The sequence below is a fragment of the Gallus gallus genome, chromosome 17, assembly GCF_016699485.2.
Source record: "Gallus gallus isolate bGalGal1 chromosome 17, bGalGal1.mat.broiler.GRCg7b, whole genome shotgun sequence".
Lineage (NCBI taxonomy): Eukaryota > Metazoa > Chordata > Aves > Galliformes > Phasianidae > Gallus > Gallus gallus.
In genome coordinates this window covers 7,479,895-7,496,576 of record NC_052548.1, presented here as the reverse complement: position 1 = coordinate 7,496,576, position 16,682 = coordinate 7,479,895, and the positions used below count along the sequence as shown (strand labels likewise).

Here is a 16,682-nt window from a genome sequence, read left to right as displayed (position 1 = left end):
AGCAGCGGTGCCGCCCCTCCCGCCGGGCCCCGCCCGCCCCGCGTGTGTTGGCGCTGCCGCCCGCGCGGCGCCTTTAAGGCCTGGCCTACGTGGCAGCAGCGGCGGTGCGGCGCGGCTCGGCGCTCCCCCTCCTCTCTTTCCTTCTTCCTTCCCTGCGGCCGCAGCCCCTCAGCGCAAGGCCGGGCCCGAGGCGCGCAGCAGCGCTTCTTTCTCCGCTGCTATGGGTCAGAACGATATCATGAGTACCGCTGAGGACTTCGCGGATCAGGTGGGTGCCCCCTGGGCCGGGGGAGGCCTGGGGCGGGAGGGCTGTGAGGCGGGCCGCGGTTGGAGGCTGAGGCCGGGACCCGGCGCTGAGGGAGCGGCTGTGGGCCTTCGCTGTGCGGGGAGGCCGCGGTGTCCCCTGCCCGCCGGATGGGTGAGCTGGAGCCGAGAGGCCGGCCTCGTCCTGCTGCTGGGTGGGCGGGGGAGAGCGGGAGGCCGAGGTCTGCTGGCGGGGTGTCTGTGAAGGGAAGGCGAGGGGCCCCATTCTCGGTGGTGTGCGAGGCCCTGGCTGCTGGGGTGGCTCCCAGAGAGGAGGCACTGGCACTGGGGTGCTGTGTTTGGAGCTGGGTTGGAAGGAAAGAAAACAAGCAGGTGTTGTCTCAGACCTTCTTATCTTGATTTCAACTATTACAGGTTTCTGTGAAATAGAAGCTTACAATCACTTATCACTACACACGACAGCAGGAATATCGTGTGTATAAGTAGCGACAGTGTCAGAAAGACTTTCATTGTTGTAGCGATTCATGTAATTGAAAATGAGATCTGATGTCTAATAATAAGCTTATAGCATTCTTTGGGAAAACCTTATTCTACCCATCTGTACACTTGGAACTTCTGAACAGTCAGTGGTACAGTGCCTACAGCTCCCGGGGCTGTGCTGTCATTGCTGGGCTTCCTGGGAAGACCTGCTCAGCACTTCCTCCCTGCCCCGGATGGAGGACTCATTTTAGAGCTTGTGGCATGTGGCAGCACCCAATGTAATAGATGTTCTAATTATTTTCATCATCCTGTACTTACCCTGTTCTCTTTCCTTTTAAAGGAGAATGTAAGCTGTCAGTATAGCATTCATGTTGCTTGCCACAATTTACACTGTTGTCCTGACCTTTTTATAACACCTCTCTGTTTATTCCTGTGTGTCTATTTCTAGATTCTCTAACCCCCACTTTTCATAGCAGTGAAAGCTCTTTTGTTCAGCAAAAATGTGACTTGTTCCCTTCTGAAATGAGTTTTAAATGGCTGATTTTCTTTGTGTTTGAGCACATACTATTTAAAGACGACTCTTTCCCTTAGTCACAGAATTTAGGGTGTTTACATGCACTTGCCGATCAGATTGCAAAATAACTGCTGCCTTTCAAGTAACTGAAATGTCCCTCAGATGATTCTGGTTCCAAATGGCTGCCTCCTTGCTCAATCAGATAATTTCAATGCTGTGCCTGTTGCTAAAACTCAGTATCGCACCAGTGTAGGAGTGGAGAGACTTACCAAACAATAACCTTTAATATATATTGTGAAGTGAACACTTGACGTTATGGAAACCTAGTTCAGACTGGATTAAAAAAGGCAATTAGAATATCTGGGCTGTCACCATGTTGAAACTCCTCTTGGTGAGGGAGTTAGGGAGGTTGGACAATTACTGTGATGAGATGTGAATACACTCTCATTGATAACTTTGCTTTCTTCGTTCTTTGTATTCAAGACCTGACAAGTCTTACTTTTGGTAACGTAAAGCACTGTGGGGAGAATGTTACAGCTACTTCCATGGCTTATCAGTAAGTACTGAGTATGTCATAAAAGCAAGAATCATATTTTCCTTAAGTTCAAACACTGACTTAATTTTTTTCCAATGCTTCCATTTCCATTTGAATTAAGAAAGCTACACTTAAAATGTCGAGATGCTCATCAGAAGTCTGCCAAGAGGTAAAACAAGTGGCTCTTGATTCTCAGACGAACCATCCCAGTAGAGTGGAGTACTGCATTGAAGACATGGCCTTGCAAGGCAGCTGAGCTTGCCAGACAGCTAGCTGTCACTGACCAGAGCTGTCCCACTTTTCCCAACGCTGTGTTCCACTTTTCTTTTCGCACATTCGCACTTACCTGTCACCAGATTGGCAAGCTGAACTGGCTGAAAGAATTCAAGTGTTCATTTTCAGTTGGTTTCTTTATCTCTGTGTTTAGGTCAAATGGGCACCAGCCCTTGCACAAGGGAATTACTGGAGTGGGGGACTGGGGTGACAACAAGGTGGCCGAGATCACCAGTGGTGAACACTCGCCAATAGTTTAACTTAGCACACATCTGCAGCCTGTGGGTGTGCAGTACTGATACTTGTTAAAATATCGCATGTTAGGCTTGTCAGTGCAGTCACCGTGTACTGTTCTTATGCTGACAAAGAAAAGCTGTGCCTGTAGTGATTGTTTAAGCTAGAGAACTGTAGGCCTCTCTTCTGTAATCCCTGTAAGGCAGAGCAAATCTCAAGCAACTTTTCTAATGTCTGCAATAATCTCTGGGAATGTGGGTGCCTGGTATTCCTGCCATTCTTAAATTTAAAAAAAAAAAAAAAAAAAAAAAAGGACAAAAATGCAGTGAGACATTGAGTCATTGTACTGCAGTGAAAGGACTGTAAGGGAGAACCAGGCTGGGGTTTTAGTTAATTTTCCAATGTAAATGCTGGTGCACGTTATTCAGCTAATTCTAACATCTCTGTATCCTATTTTAAAGGTAATAGAAGGGAGAAGAAAACAATTTATTGTTAGTCTGACCTTTATATTAAGGAACTGAGTCTGGATGCTCTAGCTTAGTCATGTTGGTGTACTGATTCTTTATAATTCTAAACCAAATGCAGCCTATTCCTCTCAGCCTGGGGAAGACTTTTCCCATGAATAGTGATAGCAATATGCAGTAGATGACTAAGAAATTCCATTCTAAGGATTTGACTGAATAGACTTCTTGAAAAAGGAATTGGTATAAAGCACATTCTATAAGTGCAAAGCATTGTCATGAGAAATCTTAGTGCAATTAAAAACGTGATTAAGACTAAATGTTCTGGTGGATCAGAGGTCTTTCTTTGCCTTTTGACAATGAGGCTCTCTTACTTATTTCAGTATTCAGTAATTACACATACAGTTTGTGTATGTTGGTTAGCCTGATGTGATGGGTGCTGCTGACCTTGTGATTATTAGGTGAGGTCTCCACAGATTTTATATACAGGTTGGTGAAAGGGAAAGCTAGCATCGTGGTATTGAAAATCAGTGGTATCTACTAGAGCTGTTAGCTCACTTGAGAACAAAGCATTCCCTTAACCAAAATCAGACTAGATATTTCAAGGAGATCTTAATCAGAGGCTCTGAACTGGTAATGCTCTGAAGCCCAGAAGAGTTTTCTCTGTAGTAACAGATGGTTGTTCAGCACTGTGATCATAAGGTATGATGAACACACATAAATGAGAAAAGTCTTTGTGTTTGGGCTTTGGACCGGTCTTAATTGTTGAAGCATTTCTGCTAAGTTTGTTAAAATCAGATTCACAAATCTGGTGGAAAATGAGAATTCTTGCATGCTGCGCTACCCAGTGCATGTGCTTCTTTACTTATCTCTGCTTATAGAATACACTTAAGGGACAGTGAAGTTCCACAATTTGGGCACTGTATTGGTCTTATCTGCAGTTGTACTATGGTGTGTGCACCTATATCAAAATGGGATAGGATGCTTACAAATTTGAGACTATTGGAAGCGGGGTTATATTTGAGAAAGCATAGGAGATGAAAAAGAATCACACTGTTAAATCTCTTTGGGCCTATTCCTTTCATAGGTTTGAATCTTTCATGCCTCCTTTTTGGAAAAAGAGGTTTTGAACAGAGATTGGATATTGGTATCCCTGGATCATCCTGTGTGTCTTTGCATGTCAAACTAAAGAGGAGCATTTAAATCTAATTGCCATCCTAATCCCATTAGAGGGGGAAGTGGCAACACAGAGCCCCTCTGCTATATGCTAATGACTTGACTGCCATCACAGAACCAGCTGTTCTCCTGTCAGACAGTTTTACTTTGGTATTTTGTTATCTTTTCCCTAGGTGTTTGACTCTTGCAAAGAGGCAGCATGTGCTAAGAGCAACTGATGCAAAACCCAGAGCAGAATAAGACGTGATTACTGCACATCGTGTCTTTAATGCTGTCACCTCTGTCCATCTCAATGCTTTGTTTTTGCTTAAGTGTATTGTGTGTAGTAGTGTGCATTTTGAGACGTGTATTACTTGGCTACATTTATCAGCTGCAGCTGCAAAGTTTCATGCTGTTTTTTACCTGTGTAAATCATACATGAGCATAGGAAGTGGGCTCAAAATGCAGCGTGTTCAGCTACGTGCTGCTGCTGATGTGTTGATTGGATTTCAGATAGTTTCAGTTCAGTCCCACTTCCAGAGACCTGTTTCTTTAAATTCCTCTGTCCTTGCCTACCTTACTTCTGTTCTCTTCTTGTCATGTAACTGCCACATAAGACATCAAGTGAATTTTGAGATAAAAGAATTTAGACACTCTTTTCTCTCTCTTTCTGGACCTTCCTAACCAGTCTCTCTTGTTTTGTTTTATATCCTTTTCTTGTTTATGCAGCCTGTTTCTGAAGTTAATCAGCTTTAAGCTGGCTATACATAATGATTTCAACTTGCATGTAGCTAAATAAATGCAGCTCCATGACTTATGGATGTCCGGAGATGGTGCGTGTCGTGATAAGGTTGCTTAGCACTGCAGCTGCTTTAGGCCTCAGTTGCTCTGACTTGTCTTTAGCTGATTGGACGCTCACACTTGTGTTTAATAGATAGTGTTAAATTCCCATTACTTGCCAAGAGAACAGGTAAATGCTAAATGTCTTTTTGGCTCTTTCGCTTGTACTGTTGGCAGCTCTTTCAGGGAAGAGGAAGATGAGATAAACTTACGTGACCCACTTCAAAAGCCGCAGAGATGAGGCCTGGCAGTGGATATCCTCTGTAGTACTTGCTTCTTTTTTCGGGCTTTCCACAGCAGTGGTTGGTTTGTTTTTCCTTCTCCTTTACCTACAGGTGCTCAGCCCCTGTCCTCTTGCATTTCCTCCTTGTGCTTCACCCCTCTAGACCAAGGTTACTTGTTTTACAGCGTGACATGGAAGACTGTTACCTTATTTTGTTTACTTCTGTTTTTTGTACTATTTCCAAAATAACTTCATCTGCAGTATTCTTCACCCCAGGCTGTCCAAACACACAGTGAAATAAGGGAGAGAAGAGAGCTGTAAACCAAGATGTTTCTCCTTCAGTGACAAAGATCACAAATTTTTTCTTCTGACTCATTCATCCAACTTTTACCATGGCTTTAACAAGTCTGAGGTAGCAGCCCCAAGTCAGAGTACAGCTGTGCTTAATGTGCACTTAATTGACTCCAATCTCGACCCTTAGACTCTGGATACATACAGTACAACTAGTGTAGTTTGTTCTGATATTAACTGTTAAGCATGTTTGCTAGATCACTTTTTCTTGTGATAATCTTCAGTTACAGAGTAAGCAAAGCTTTTAATTTCCATAGAATTTGATACAGCCTTTAGTACTTATTAATTAGTGTGACAAGTAAAAACTTGCAGAAATGGCTTTAGTGTCCCTTCCGTTCACTCCCATGTGTACTGAAAGCTTCTGGAGCCTCAAAAAAATTCCGACCAGAAATAAACTTATTAACTGTACTGACTAACCCAAAGACAATGTGAGTTCTGAATTGAGAAAGAAAAGCTTGGTCTGCTGTTTCTGTCCACTTTGTTACAAAGTTCACTGCTGTCTGGCAAACACGTGTGCACATGTGGCTTTCCCCATGCCATTTCCATGCTCAGTGTGCTTTACAATGCATCAAACTTTGTGTGGGATAGTGGAGTTTTATTAAATTGCTCCTCCTAATTCTGCATTAGGGATTTCTGTTAAGTCTGGCCGTTCTGCAGGAAGGCTTGTAACACAGGCATTAACTTTCACAAGTATCAACCTGCCCAGACTGCTTCATGTGAAGGTGGAGATCCTGCTGGTTGATCTTGTAGAGTTAGTGTTAGGTTTATTTACATCTGTTACTTACTAGACAGCTCTTGCCTGAGCAGCAGCATACGCTCACTCCACGTGTGTCTTTCTAGAGATGTGACCATGCCAAAGCAGTGTGTGCAGTGGGCAGCTGGGTGCTGACTTGCATTCAGAGTGGTAATGCCTAGTGGAAATCTCCATTAAGTAATTAGCAGTTCCCTTCAGGAAGCTGCGTGACAGAGTTGAGCAGTTGTCATAATCCAGTTGCAGTATGTTTTTCTGGGTATGTAAGTGAGGTTCCACACAGACACGTGCTTTGCAGTGGTGCTTCTATGAGCTGCTAAAGGGAACTGGCTTGGCAGAAAGCATACTCATGTTTTTTAATCTTTCTGCAGTTAGCCCTCTGTCAGCCTTGTTCCCTGAATCAGTTTGTTACAGGGTGTTGAGTGCCTGAGCATGTGGGTGGGAGTGGGATTGCCCTTTCAGCTCCTGGCTATCTGATAGATCAGTTGAGCTGTAACATGAAACTGAGAGAAGCTAAAACCAAGGTCAGTCTTCCTCTAGTAAGAGCCCCATCAAAACACAGTTCTTGTTACACGGGTGCTGTCAGAATCTGCTTTTCCCCACATCCTTGGCCAAAATGCTCTTCAGGCAGAGCATGAAAATTGTTTTTCCCCCACCTCTCCCAAGAGTTCTTAAGCTAGTATGGAGGAGAAATTCATTAAATTGTAGTGCCAAGTCCGTGTTTCCCTCTAGATGTTGATGATGGTGTGTGCATAAGAACCACTGACCTCAGTCTGGAGCGTGGATCTCTTATGCCTCGAGTATCACCTTGCCCTCTGCCCTCCCTCCCCTGATAACTGTGCTGTCTGCCTGTAGTTCCTGAGGGTGACGAAGCAGTACCTCCCCCACGTGGCCCGCCTGTGCCTGATCAGCACCTTCCTGGAGGATGGCATCCGCATGTGGTTCCAGTGGAGCGAACAGAGGGATTACATTGATGGAACGTGGAACTGTGGCTATTTCCTAGCCTCCATCTTTGTGTTCATAAATCTCTTCGGACAGCTGAGTAAGTGGCTCTAAAGCTGTTAAGGTGGATGCCAGAGCACTCCAGTGTGTCTGCCACCCCCTGGCTCATGCAAGCACTGTGAATCATGTGAGCATGGGACACCTCATTGATTTCTTAACAGCCATTGATAGCTTAGAATTGATAGTGCTCCACAGGCTGAATGAAAGGAACTGACCTGCTTCAGGGTTTCCTGGAAACCAACTGCAAGAATTTCTTGTGACCCGTTACCTCTGAGTCAGATGCCAGGAGTCTATTAGGACAGTCTATTTTCAATTCTGTACATCCATCTATAAACACTCCCACAACTCTGAGTTCTTTAAGTTGAATAATCATATTTTCTTAAATGGGGCACTGGTAAGACTTTCACAGTCTGCTTTTTTTTTTTTTTTTAATAGAGGTTAATCTCAATGACAGAGTCTTACTCTGCAGTTGGTACACCTCAACCACAAGAGAATGTTTATATCAAAGATATCAAAGCCCGGAAGCAGAACGTCTGGATACTTCCTAGTGAAATTTGTGTCCAAAAATAGAGAGGAATAAAATCTTACCTATTTACATTATGTTCCTCATCTATTGTCCCTGACTGCTCTGCTAATTTCACTTTCTGTGCCTGGGTTTAGTTTTTTACCCTTCTATTCCCAGTTTAATTTCATGTAGTTAATAGTTCTCGTGTCAAAGTGGTAAGGGCTGTCAGTGCTTTTTGTTGTAACGCTTGAAGAAAGATCTTAATAGCTTTCAAATCAAGAGTACAGCGTGTTTGCCCTAACAGTTATCATTAATAAAATAATAAAGATGAAAGAGCAAAGCAAAATCTCACCTTGTGATTAGTTGAGTTTCTCTGCAACTTCTTTTTATGCTTTAATACTGACAGCTGCTCCGGAGTGCTGTATACTGTGGGCTATGTTCAGCATATGCTTACGCTTTGTGAAATAAAAGATATTTCTGGAATTATACCATTTTTAAACATGTTCAAAAACACTAGTTCTGAAACTGATTTGTGTCAGCATGCCATTAATCCTAGCTGACCCTCTTCAGCACAGCTGACAGAGATCTGATTCTGCTCAGTTCAAAACAAGTTAGCATTCCTGCAGCATCTTTTCCTGTGCAAGCCAGAAGTGTAACTGTGTTCAATTTCCCCAACTCAGGCGGCTGTATCCTGGTGCTGAGTAGGAACTTTGTGCAATATGCCTGCTTTGGACTGTTTGGAATTATAGCATTACAGGTAGGAGGCTTGTGTCTTCAGACCTTCTAAACCATAGCTTTCAAGTCTTCTCTCTTAGCTGCAGTATGACCAGCATTATTTAAATACCCAGAATTTTTTTCCACCCTGGCCTAATGCCAGCCCTCAGTGACATTGAACTATTTTGCTGTTTCTGTTCTTCTGACATGCCCAACAGATCCTTGGATATAATTATAATTAGTCAGCTGGAGATGTTGATTCAATACTTGACCTTGACGAGTTTAGCAGAAGTGACTTGCCATTTACCTGTACATCAGTAATATACCAAATATGGATCTTGCAGTTGCTTTGGCCTTCAGCACACAGTTATTCCGAAGGGCTGTCCCCATTGACGAAGAATCTTTAAGTTGAAACATTTCTGTCTAAAGCAGATGGTTGTTGTGGGGGCTGAAGCACAAGTTAAATTCTGGCTTCAGATTCTCTGTTTTACACTCACAGGACCATGGTGGTGTAATTTAGCTTGTTTTCTGTAGAGTAATGTACTTCTAATTGACTTTTGCTATGGATAGCACAGGTTTGAGAATATAACAAATATACAGAACTTCAGTACAATGTACATGGTGTTTTCAACTTATTTTATTCTTTGCCTAGACTATTGCATACAGCATTCTATGGGACCTGAAGTTCTTGATGAGGTATGACTACTTCAGTTTTTATCAAGAACAAAAGCTTTTGTCTGTTGCTTCCATTCTCTGACAGGGAATTATCTTCATACAGAGTATTTGCTGGAAAGATTTTACAGATGGTCTGCTTGTATTAATATCCCAGCACTTAATATACATACAGCACTTAATATACATAACAGCGTTCGTTTAAGCTATAGACAGCAGGTTCAATACTGCAGAAGGAAGAGACTAATCCTAACCCACTAAGATCTAATTACTGCTGTGACATCCTTGCTGAGAGCTCGGGATCTGGATTGGATCAGAGAGCTGCTATTTCCTAAACAGTTACAATAGCAGTTGTGCTTACATGTGAGACCAAAGGCGTTATTTGAGAAAACTGAAACATTTAGATACTAGGATGGTTTCTGGGATTTCAAGGGACTTTTTCTGGGACTTACTTCCATAAGTAGAAGACAAGTTTATTGATAAAGAACTTTCCTGTAAAATGTGGAGTGGTGGCTGTTACCTTTTCACCCCTCTCCCCTGAGGGTAGGATGGGAGTAGCAGCACAAGATCTGTGCTCTTGGGCTTACTACAACCCTGTAAATGTGTAACTTTTCCTAGCAGTACTGCTGTTCTGTTTCCTCAAAGCAAACTCTGGACTTCTTTGGCATATATAGTTAAACCAGAGATACAGAATAACAAACGTTAAGCGACTGCGCCTGAGCTGTGTGTGCCAGACTTCTCTAGCAGGCTGTGTGTGTCTATGCAGCCTTGTGTAAACCTGCACTGTGTACAAAGCTGCTGTTTCAGCTGCAAATTCTAATGCAGGCACACAGTGCAGGTACAGAATAATCACTTCTCACTAATATTCAGGTTCTTAGAGTTAAAATTGTCAGATAAGACTTAATAGTTTGTATTTACCTATAGATCTAGTTGTTTTGGTTTTATTTTCTTTAAAAAAAGAAAGCTTTTATTTTCCACTTGTATCTTTCTGTAGGAACCTTGCCCTGGGGGGAGGCTTGCTACTACTTTTGGCTGAGTCACGCTCAGAGGGGAAGAGCATGTTTGCTGGTGTCCCTACTATGCGGGAGAGCTCTCCTAAGCAGTACATGCAGCTTGGGGGCCGTGTGCTGCTGGTCCTCATGTTCATGACACTGCTGCATTTTGATATGAACTTCTTTTATGTAAGTATCATTAGTAAAAAGTATGAGTTAAGGAACTGGAATATAGTACTACCTCCCAGGTTGGCTGTAGGTCTTACTCATTGCTTCTCATTGAAGTATTTTTTTAATTCATATTTAGAAAAAAAAATGTTAGTAGATTATCTGTACTAAGACAGCTTGCTCTGATGAACTGCTTATCCATGCTCTGTTCTGATGTCTGTGTATCCATTTAGGAGACACAAAATCTTACTTGTTTTGTTGGTGGGAGTGTTTGTTTTTTGGGTTTTGACTTTTTTTTTTTTTTAACCTCCCCTCCTTGCAGATTCTGCAAAACATTGTAGGCACAGCCCTGATTATCTTGGTGGCAATTGGCTTCAAGACGAAGCTGGCTGCCTTGACTCTAGTCATCTGGCTGTTTGGCATCAACATCTACTTCAATGCCTTCTGGACCATCCCAGCCTACAAGCCCATGCACGACTTCCTCAAATATGATTTCTTCCAGACCATGTCTGTAATTGGAGGGCTCCTCCTTGTGGTTGCACTGGGTCCTGGTGGAGTCTCCATGGATGAGAAGAAGAAAGAGTGGTAACAGGAGTAGCAACACTTCCTGGGACATAACATGTTAAGATCAGAACTGATTCTGTATGGATTCAACAAAAACTGCCAGCATTTTACACATACATGCCCCCTTCTTATTAAAGGCACAGATGTTTTGAATTTGATTTACAGTGGCACCAGTAATATAATAGATAAAATCCCGTTTCTTCAAGGAATGTTGCCTAGGCTTATCATTCTAACTTTCTAGATTTGGAACTAACCCAGCAAACCTGCATTTTGCTGGTGCTTCAGTGAGTTGCAGTAGAACGGTTGCTCTCTTTAATGTCAGCATTGTTTTAAAATTTGGAGTACTGTGAGCAAGTACAGCTGTATCATTCAGTGTGATGTTGGGTTTTAGCTATAACTTAAAAGTGGATCCCCTTTTTCACCCTCATCAGATCTACCTTGTGTATAAGGAGTTCCACTGGTTATAGCATTGCTTATCAAGGTGGAAAGCAGTGTCAAAAGAACTCATGGTTATTTTGCTATTCAGAGGGCCTGTTAATCCACTATTACTTTCCTTTTAGCAAGAAGGAGGTCCTTCCTACACCCAAATAGAAGGCAAAATGAAAATCCTGTAAGTAACTGTAACCTCCTTTAGGTAAGAAAAGGGAGAATTTTCTAACAAGTTACAATTCTGTTCTTGAGGGGTGATATTCCTTCTTGCTTACGAGATTTTTAAGAGGGAAGGGGCAAGGTACTCCTTAAGAGACAGAACGTTAGATGCTGGTAGAATTCTGTGCCAAAAGAACTTTTTACTCAACACTCTTTTCCCAGAGTTGCCCCCTCCTGGGTTCCCAAGAAAGCGAGCCTAGTTATGCTGCACGTTCCATAATAAAAGCTCCTTTCTGCTATTAACCAGTTTCCATCCATCGTCCATCCATGTATGCTCCAAATTCACGCCTGAATTGCAGGTTACTGGTGAAAGTATTTATCCAGAACCATGGAAACTCCCTTCTTCCCTGCACACAATACATGCAAGATGAGAGCAGTCAATCTAATTACTATAGTCTCGTTGCTTTTTTGATTCACTTCTGTCAGTCTCAGCTGACTGAACAGAGGAAGAGTCGGAGTGCTGAGCTCCAAGTCTAACTCTTCCCCTTGACATCTTGGGCCGCACCTGAGATGCATAGGGAACAAGCATGGAAGTCAGCTGTGTGCTGCCATAGTCCCAGTTCTCAACTGTGTATTACAGGCAGTTATAACTGAAGAATGCAAGTGCAAAGCCTGCACAGTGAGTAAGCAGCCAGGAGTGTAACTTTCATGTTCAGAGGAAGGAACTCCTCAGCTTAAAAGTGAGGAGAGAGCAAGGCTCTGTTTTTACCTCAGTGCCACAGCCTCTGTGCCATGAACATGCTTAGTGAATGCTGCTTAGAGGAGGCATTTTTGTCCTCTGCTGGTAGATAAACCTGTTTCATTAGATCATGAAAGCATTCTAGATTTTTAGAGAGCATGAGCCCTACCAACTTGGTAACATTACCTTGATTTCTTCTCGTCTCCCTCGAGAAAGCTGCTCTACTATTTGTTCAAGGAGCAATTGAGCTGAACCATCTCCAGCAGGAACTAGTTACCTGGTAAGGATACTGGCTTGGACAGTTCTCCAGAATGGTTACTTGTTAGGTGAGAAAACTAGGCTGAATAGAGCAGATGGCAAATAGAAGAGTGCTGCTAAGTGCTAAAGCAATGATTCCATCATCCTAAGGGAAAAGCATCCCATGTAGCAGCAGGATGTGCTGCTGTTGAAGGTGGGGGAGAAAGATGAGTATGTGGGGGTAGATGAGAGGAAGCCAGCATTGAAGTTCAGGTCACTTAGAAGGCTTCCTTCTAAATAGGTTTTGCAGGAGAGGTTTTTACCTCAAGTGTTAATTGTGCCTGTCTCTATAGCAAACCAAACTAGTCCTTTCAATTCCTGATGTGCAGCACAGGATGTTCTTTGCTCAGTTTCACTGCAGGTCCTATAACTCTTAGACTACATCAAGGTAGCCGTTCTCAGATCTCTCAACTGCTGTTGGTGTTCGTAGTATTTATAAATTGAATGGTAGGAACAATTTCTGTAGGTAGCCCTTAGTTAGCTTCCTCAGCTTGTTCTTTGTGTCCTAACTAAGGAGCTGGATGATGGACTAGTCTGAAATACTGACCAGTTTCCTCTGTGGAAATAAAGAGTCCAACTTCCAATAAAAGACCCCAGAAAAGGGAACTGTTACTGCCTCTCACAGCAGAAGTATTTTAGTACTGAAGAGGCACAGTAAGGTGGAGGGCATTACAAGGTATTTCTAGGCAGCGCAATACGTGGACTTACAGCTGTGAGTCCTGGTACAGAAGATTCTGGTATCTTACATACACTGCTGTATTCACACATCTCCCAAAAATACAGTGACCTCCCCCAGTGGCTGAGAAACAGGATGTCAGCTATCAATTGGCTCTGCAAAGTGTTCTGGAATTCATTCTGAATATATTTTTGCTTTCTATGTGGAAAAAAATAAGTATAAATTCTCATTTTATGCTGTATTTTGTACCTTAGTTGTGTTTGAAAATGTTTTGATTTTTGAAACAATCAAAATAAAAACAAATGGCATCTTTGTATCCACTTGAAATGTATGACTGGTGACACTTAAACGTGTGCTTTTTCTCTTCATAAAGAGTTCCAAGCAGTGGGTTTGCCTTTATGTTACTGTAGTGGTAATTCCTGTTTTGTTAGTGGTCGGAGAGAGAGTGTTAACATGCACCTTAGTTCCCCCTTGCTATTTATTTCTCCCTGCTGTAACAGTTAACTGGAATGGGCAGCAGGGCTTACAGGTGAACGCTTTGGTCTTGTGCACCATCTGGAATTGTTACACAAGAGGCTTCAAGCTGCATTTTTATCATAAAAATTTATTTACCGTTGGTTGTTTTCTTGAACTTTTTGGGTTTTTGATGACAGCTCTTGAATTTTTTCTTTGAAGGGCCTGACTGTTTCTGTAGAAAGAAAAGTCAATCAGCTTTTTCCAGAAACTAAACCCAGCCTTGCCCCAGACTGCTTAAAGAGAAATCAAGTGTGGTCTCCTTTACCAAGAGAGAGAACAAGCACAGCCCAGGGCAAGCCAGGGTGTTTTCTTGGCCTGTCTTGCAAGGTAGTGTCTCTGACAGGCACACAGTTTCATTAGATGCAAACAGTGACCCTCTCCCCATAGAAATGAACCTAAACTTCATCCAGCCTTAACTTTCCATCCTGATAGAGTTAGAAAGGCTCCAGCCCCTCCTTCAGGGTTTCCTGAGAGAGCTTATTCACCTTCGTAATGTGTCTGTTTCCCAAATTGAGAAGGATCTGGGCATACCCTTCTGCAAGTACACCCCAAGGCAGGACCTGGTCAGCTCCTCAAGTGGCAGAAAAAGGTGTAGGAGGACTCCACGACTTTGGAAGTGTTTAGGTAGTGTGTGTGTTTTTGGAGAGGAGGATTACAGAACCCATGGTCTCACTGCTAAGATGGTGCAGCAAGATTCTATCAAAGATGAGATATTTATACAGGAAATAAGATCCCCAGTTGGAGCAGACAGGATAAACATTTACTGCTACTAATTCACACCTCAGGATGCAAGTCAGTGGCTGGCACATGGAGAAAGTATTCTCCCAAATAGATTTACACCTTCTGCTGATTCTCAGACAGGAACAGATCAGACAACCACCTACAGGATAGGATGATGGCTGTTCATGCTCCCCATCTGCTACGCACAGCAAAGTGACTCCCACCTTTCCCCTCTTGCCAGCTGCTCTGCTCACTTCCATTCTTCCACCATCTCCGTTCACGTCGCTGTTCTCCCTACTCAGCTTGGCCCCATCGTCCTCGCTGTCTGTTGCAAAACCATCATTGGCCTCTGTGTTTTGGGGAGCTGCTGGGCTTTTTTCTGGGAAGAGTCCAGCTAAAATACAAAGGTTTAGCTCAGGATCAGTTCTTTGTGCACACAGGCTCTGCTTACTCCTAACTTTGTTTTCTGCTCATCTAAGCTGACTCTGGCCTCCAAGGATTAGCCCATCATATATGTCACTACTGAAATACTCAATAACAAACACACTGAAGTTTCACTAGAAAAACGCCCCGTGTTCTCACTAGCCCAGTTCTGGGAACCAGGCAACACAGGCAGTTCTGGGATCTTAAAGCTCTGCTCTCCTACAGCAAGGCAGCATTTTCCAGATGTGAGTGGAATGGCCTTACCAACTCCTGTCAGGCTGGAGGACTTGCTGAGATACAAGGAAAGCAGTGATACCTAAAGCAAAAACCAGCAGATGCTGTATCCCTCCCCTCACACCGTACGGGATCCAGCTGTGGTATTACTGTGTGATAACTGCTATTTCACATTTGGCAGAGGGAAGCTTTTTCCAAATCCAAGAACCTCAAACCGGATGGAAGTAACATCTCCAGCATGCGAGCAGAGCAGCAGTATAAAGGCAGTGTGAGAGAATGAGCTGACAAACTTGCCTTAGGACACACCTGATAGCAATGTTCTTACTCACGTGGGTACAGATCGCTCATGCTGTCGTCCGTCTCCTCTCCATCCTCATCCTCATCTGTCCTGGGAGAGTTTGGCTCCCAGAATTCTTCCGTTCTGTGGGGCTGCCTGCTCCCATCCATTTGGTCGTCAGCGTGCTGTCTCCGCTGCTGCTTCTGCCGCAGGCAGGCAGGGACATACTTCACCCCTTCCTTCTGGCACTTCTCATCTAATGGTGCAAGGGATTGAGCAGCACTTAGCATAGCTACCCAATCCCTGAGTCCTACTTACTTCCAGGTCCACTTTATATTGAATGCGACCCAGAAGCACATCAAGCTCTGATACACGTTCACATAATCTATATGATACTGCAGACCATGAAAGATGTTAACACTCTGCTGGACGTGTTAATCCCCACTATGGGGAATCTTTTGTACCACTCCTTCCAAGTAAGAATGTTCCACAGTATCTGCTAAAGAAGCCAGCTGATCCCTACACTCGGGATGTTCCTTCCCAGCTGAGGCACCCACACAGCAGTTGCAGTGAACTGTCAACGAGAGCAAACTTAGCCATTCCCTTCAGATACAGCTACTGGAACTTCAGCAGCTCAGGGGAGAAAGCAGCTTTTCTGAAGGTACAGCCAGCCAACTTACATGTTTTCAGTGCCTTCTGATAGCGTTTCCCTTGGACGTGACGCAGGACATGCTCTGGAAGCTTGTTGATGTGTCTGAGAGTGAGTTTGCAGAACAGCTGATGTCTGAGACACACACACACAAAAGAAAGAGCCACAAAGAGAGTTTAAGCAAGCTACCTAATAACCTTTCACATAAACGTACTGTGCTCAAATGTAACAAACACTTCCAAAAGACTTTCCCAGGTACCCAAGAACTCCCTAAAGCTCAGCCACTGAGACTGAACGCACCAGAATACCTACATGTTCTTTGTGCTGGGCACTATATGGGGCTCGAAGGTGCCATAATCAAACTCTCTGGATGTCTTTATCAGCCGCCGGTACTTCCTGCCGTCGGTGTAAGCCTGCAGCTCCGCCAGCCGGCACGGCAACTCGTGGCCCGTCAGCCGGCACCGCACCTGAGAGCGAGGAGTGTCGGTCAGAGAGCCCAGGGATGACACAGGGGAGGGGAGGGGAGACCTCAACTCCTTCCAGGGCCCTCCTCCCTGACCCTCCGCGATTCACAAAGCGGGAGAAGCCCCTCCGGCCTGGGGGCTGAGCTCAGGCGGCCTCGTTCCCCTCACGGCCCCTCATGGGAAGCGCTTCAGCCTCTCCTCAGGGAACGCGGCCCCAGCACCTCCCCCCCCCAACTCCAACCGCGGACTGCTCCTGCCCACCTTGCCCGACTCCGCGAGGCTGAGCAGCGGGTGCTGCCGCAAGAAGAGCCGCACCTCCTCGGGCACCTCCTGAGCCACCTCGGCCATGGCCACGCCGCGCTGACAGCCGCACTGCAAACCCCCACTTTACCATAGAGAGG

The 16,682-nt window shown here is 44.2% G+C and overlaps 2 protein-coding genes across 3 annotated transcripts; one reads left to right on the top strand and one right to left on the bottom strand.

Annotated features, from left to right (window-relative positions):
- The first annotated feature begins 69 nt into the window (after positions 1–69).
- On the top strand, positions 70–13,325 carry SURF4 (surfeit 4). Its single transcript, NM_204355.2, has 6 exons — positions 70–268; positions 6,937–7,123; positions 8,269–8,345; positions 8,955–8,998; positions 9,969–10,155; positions 10,457–13,325. The coding sequence occupies exons 1-6, from the start codon at positions 221–223 to the stop codon at positions 10,721–10,723; spliced, it is 810 nt and encodes a 269-aa protein (NP_989686.1). The 5' UTR covers positions 70–220; the 3' UTR covers positions 10,724–13,325.
- Positions 13,050–16,665, bottom strand: SURF2 (surfeit 2). 2 transcript variants are annotated; one of them, NM_001045829.2, is made up of 6 exons: positions 16,543–16,665; positions 16,130–16,284; positions 15,849–15,952; positions 15,221–15,424; positions 14,459–14,628; positions 13,050–13,686 (listed from the first exon to the last, which is right to left on the bottom strand). In NM_001045829.2, the coding sequence occupies exons 1-6, from the start codon at positions 16,627–16,629 to the stop codon at positions 13,603–13,605; spliced, it is 804 nt and encodes a 267-aa protein (NP_001039294.2). In that variant the 5' UTR covers positions 16,630–16,665; the 3' UTR covers positions 13,050–13,602. The 2 variants fall into 2 exon arrangements, with proteins under 2 accessions (NP_001039294.2, XP_025011828.1); XM_025156060.3 differs by having other exon boundaries at positions 16,597–16,665.
- Positions 16,666–16,682: the final 17 nt, after the last annotated feature.

Bases quoted from the DNA above. Each gene is read 5' to 3' on its own strand.
- SURF4 (NM_204355.2), top strand. From the start codon at position 221: ATGGGTCAGAACGATATCATGAGTACCGCTGAGGACTTCGCGGATCAG. The intron at 7,124-8,268 runs GTAAGTGGCTCT...TCCCCAACTCAG, and splicing joins AAATCTCTTCGGACAGCTGA to GCGGCTGTATCCTGGTGCTG. The intron at 10,156-10,456 runs GTAAGTATCATT...CCCTCCTTGCAG, and splicing joins TTGATATGAACTTCTTTTAT to ATTCTGCAAAACATTGTAGG.
- SURF2 (NM_001045829.2), bottom strand. From the start codon at position 16,629: ATGGCCGAGGTGGCTCAGGAGGTGCCCGAGGAGGTGCGGCTCTTCTTG. The intron at 16,285-16,542 runs GTGGGCAGGAGC...CCTCGCTCTCAG, and splicing joins GCCTCGCGGAGTCGGGCAAG to GTGCGGTGCCGGCTGACGGG. The intron at 15,953-16,129 runs GTAGGTATTCTG...TGTGTGTCTCAG, and splicing joins GTGCCCAGCACAAAGAACAT to ACATCAGCTGTTCTGCAAAC.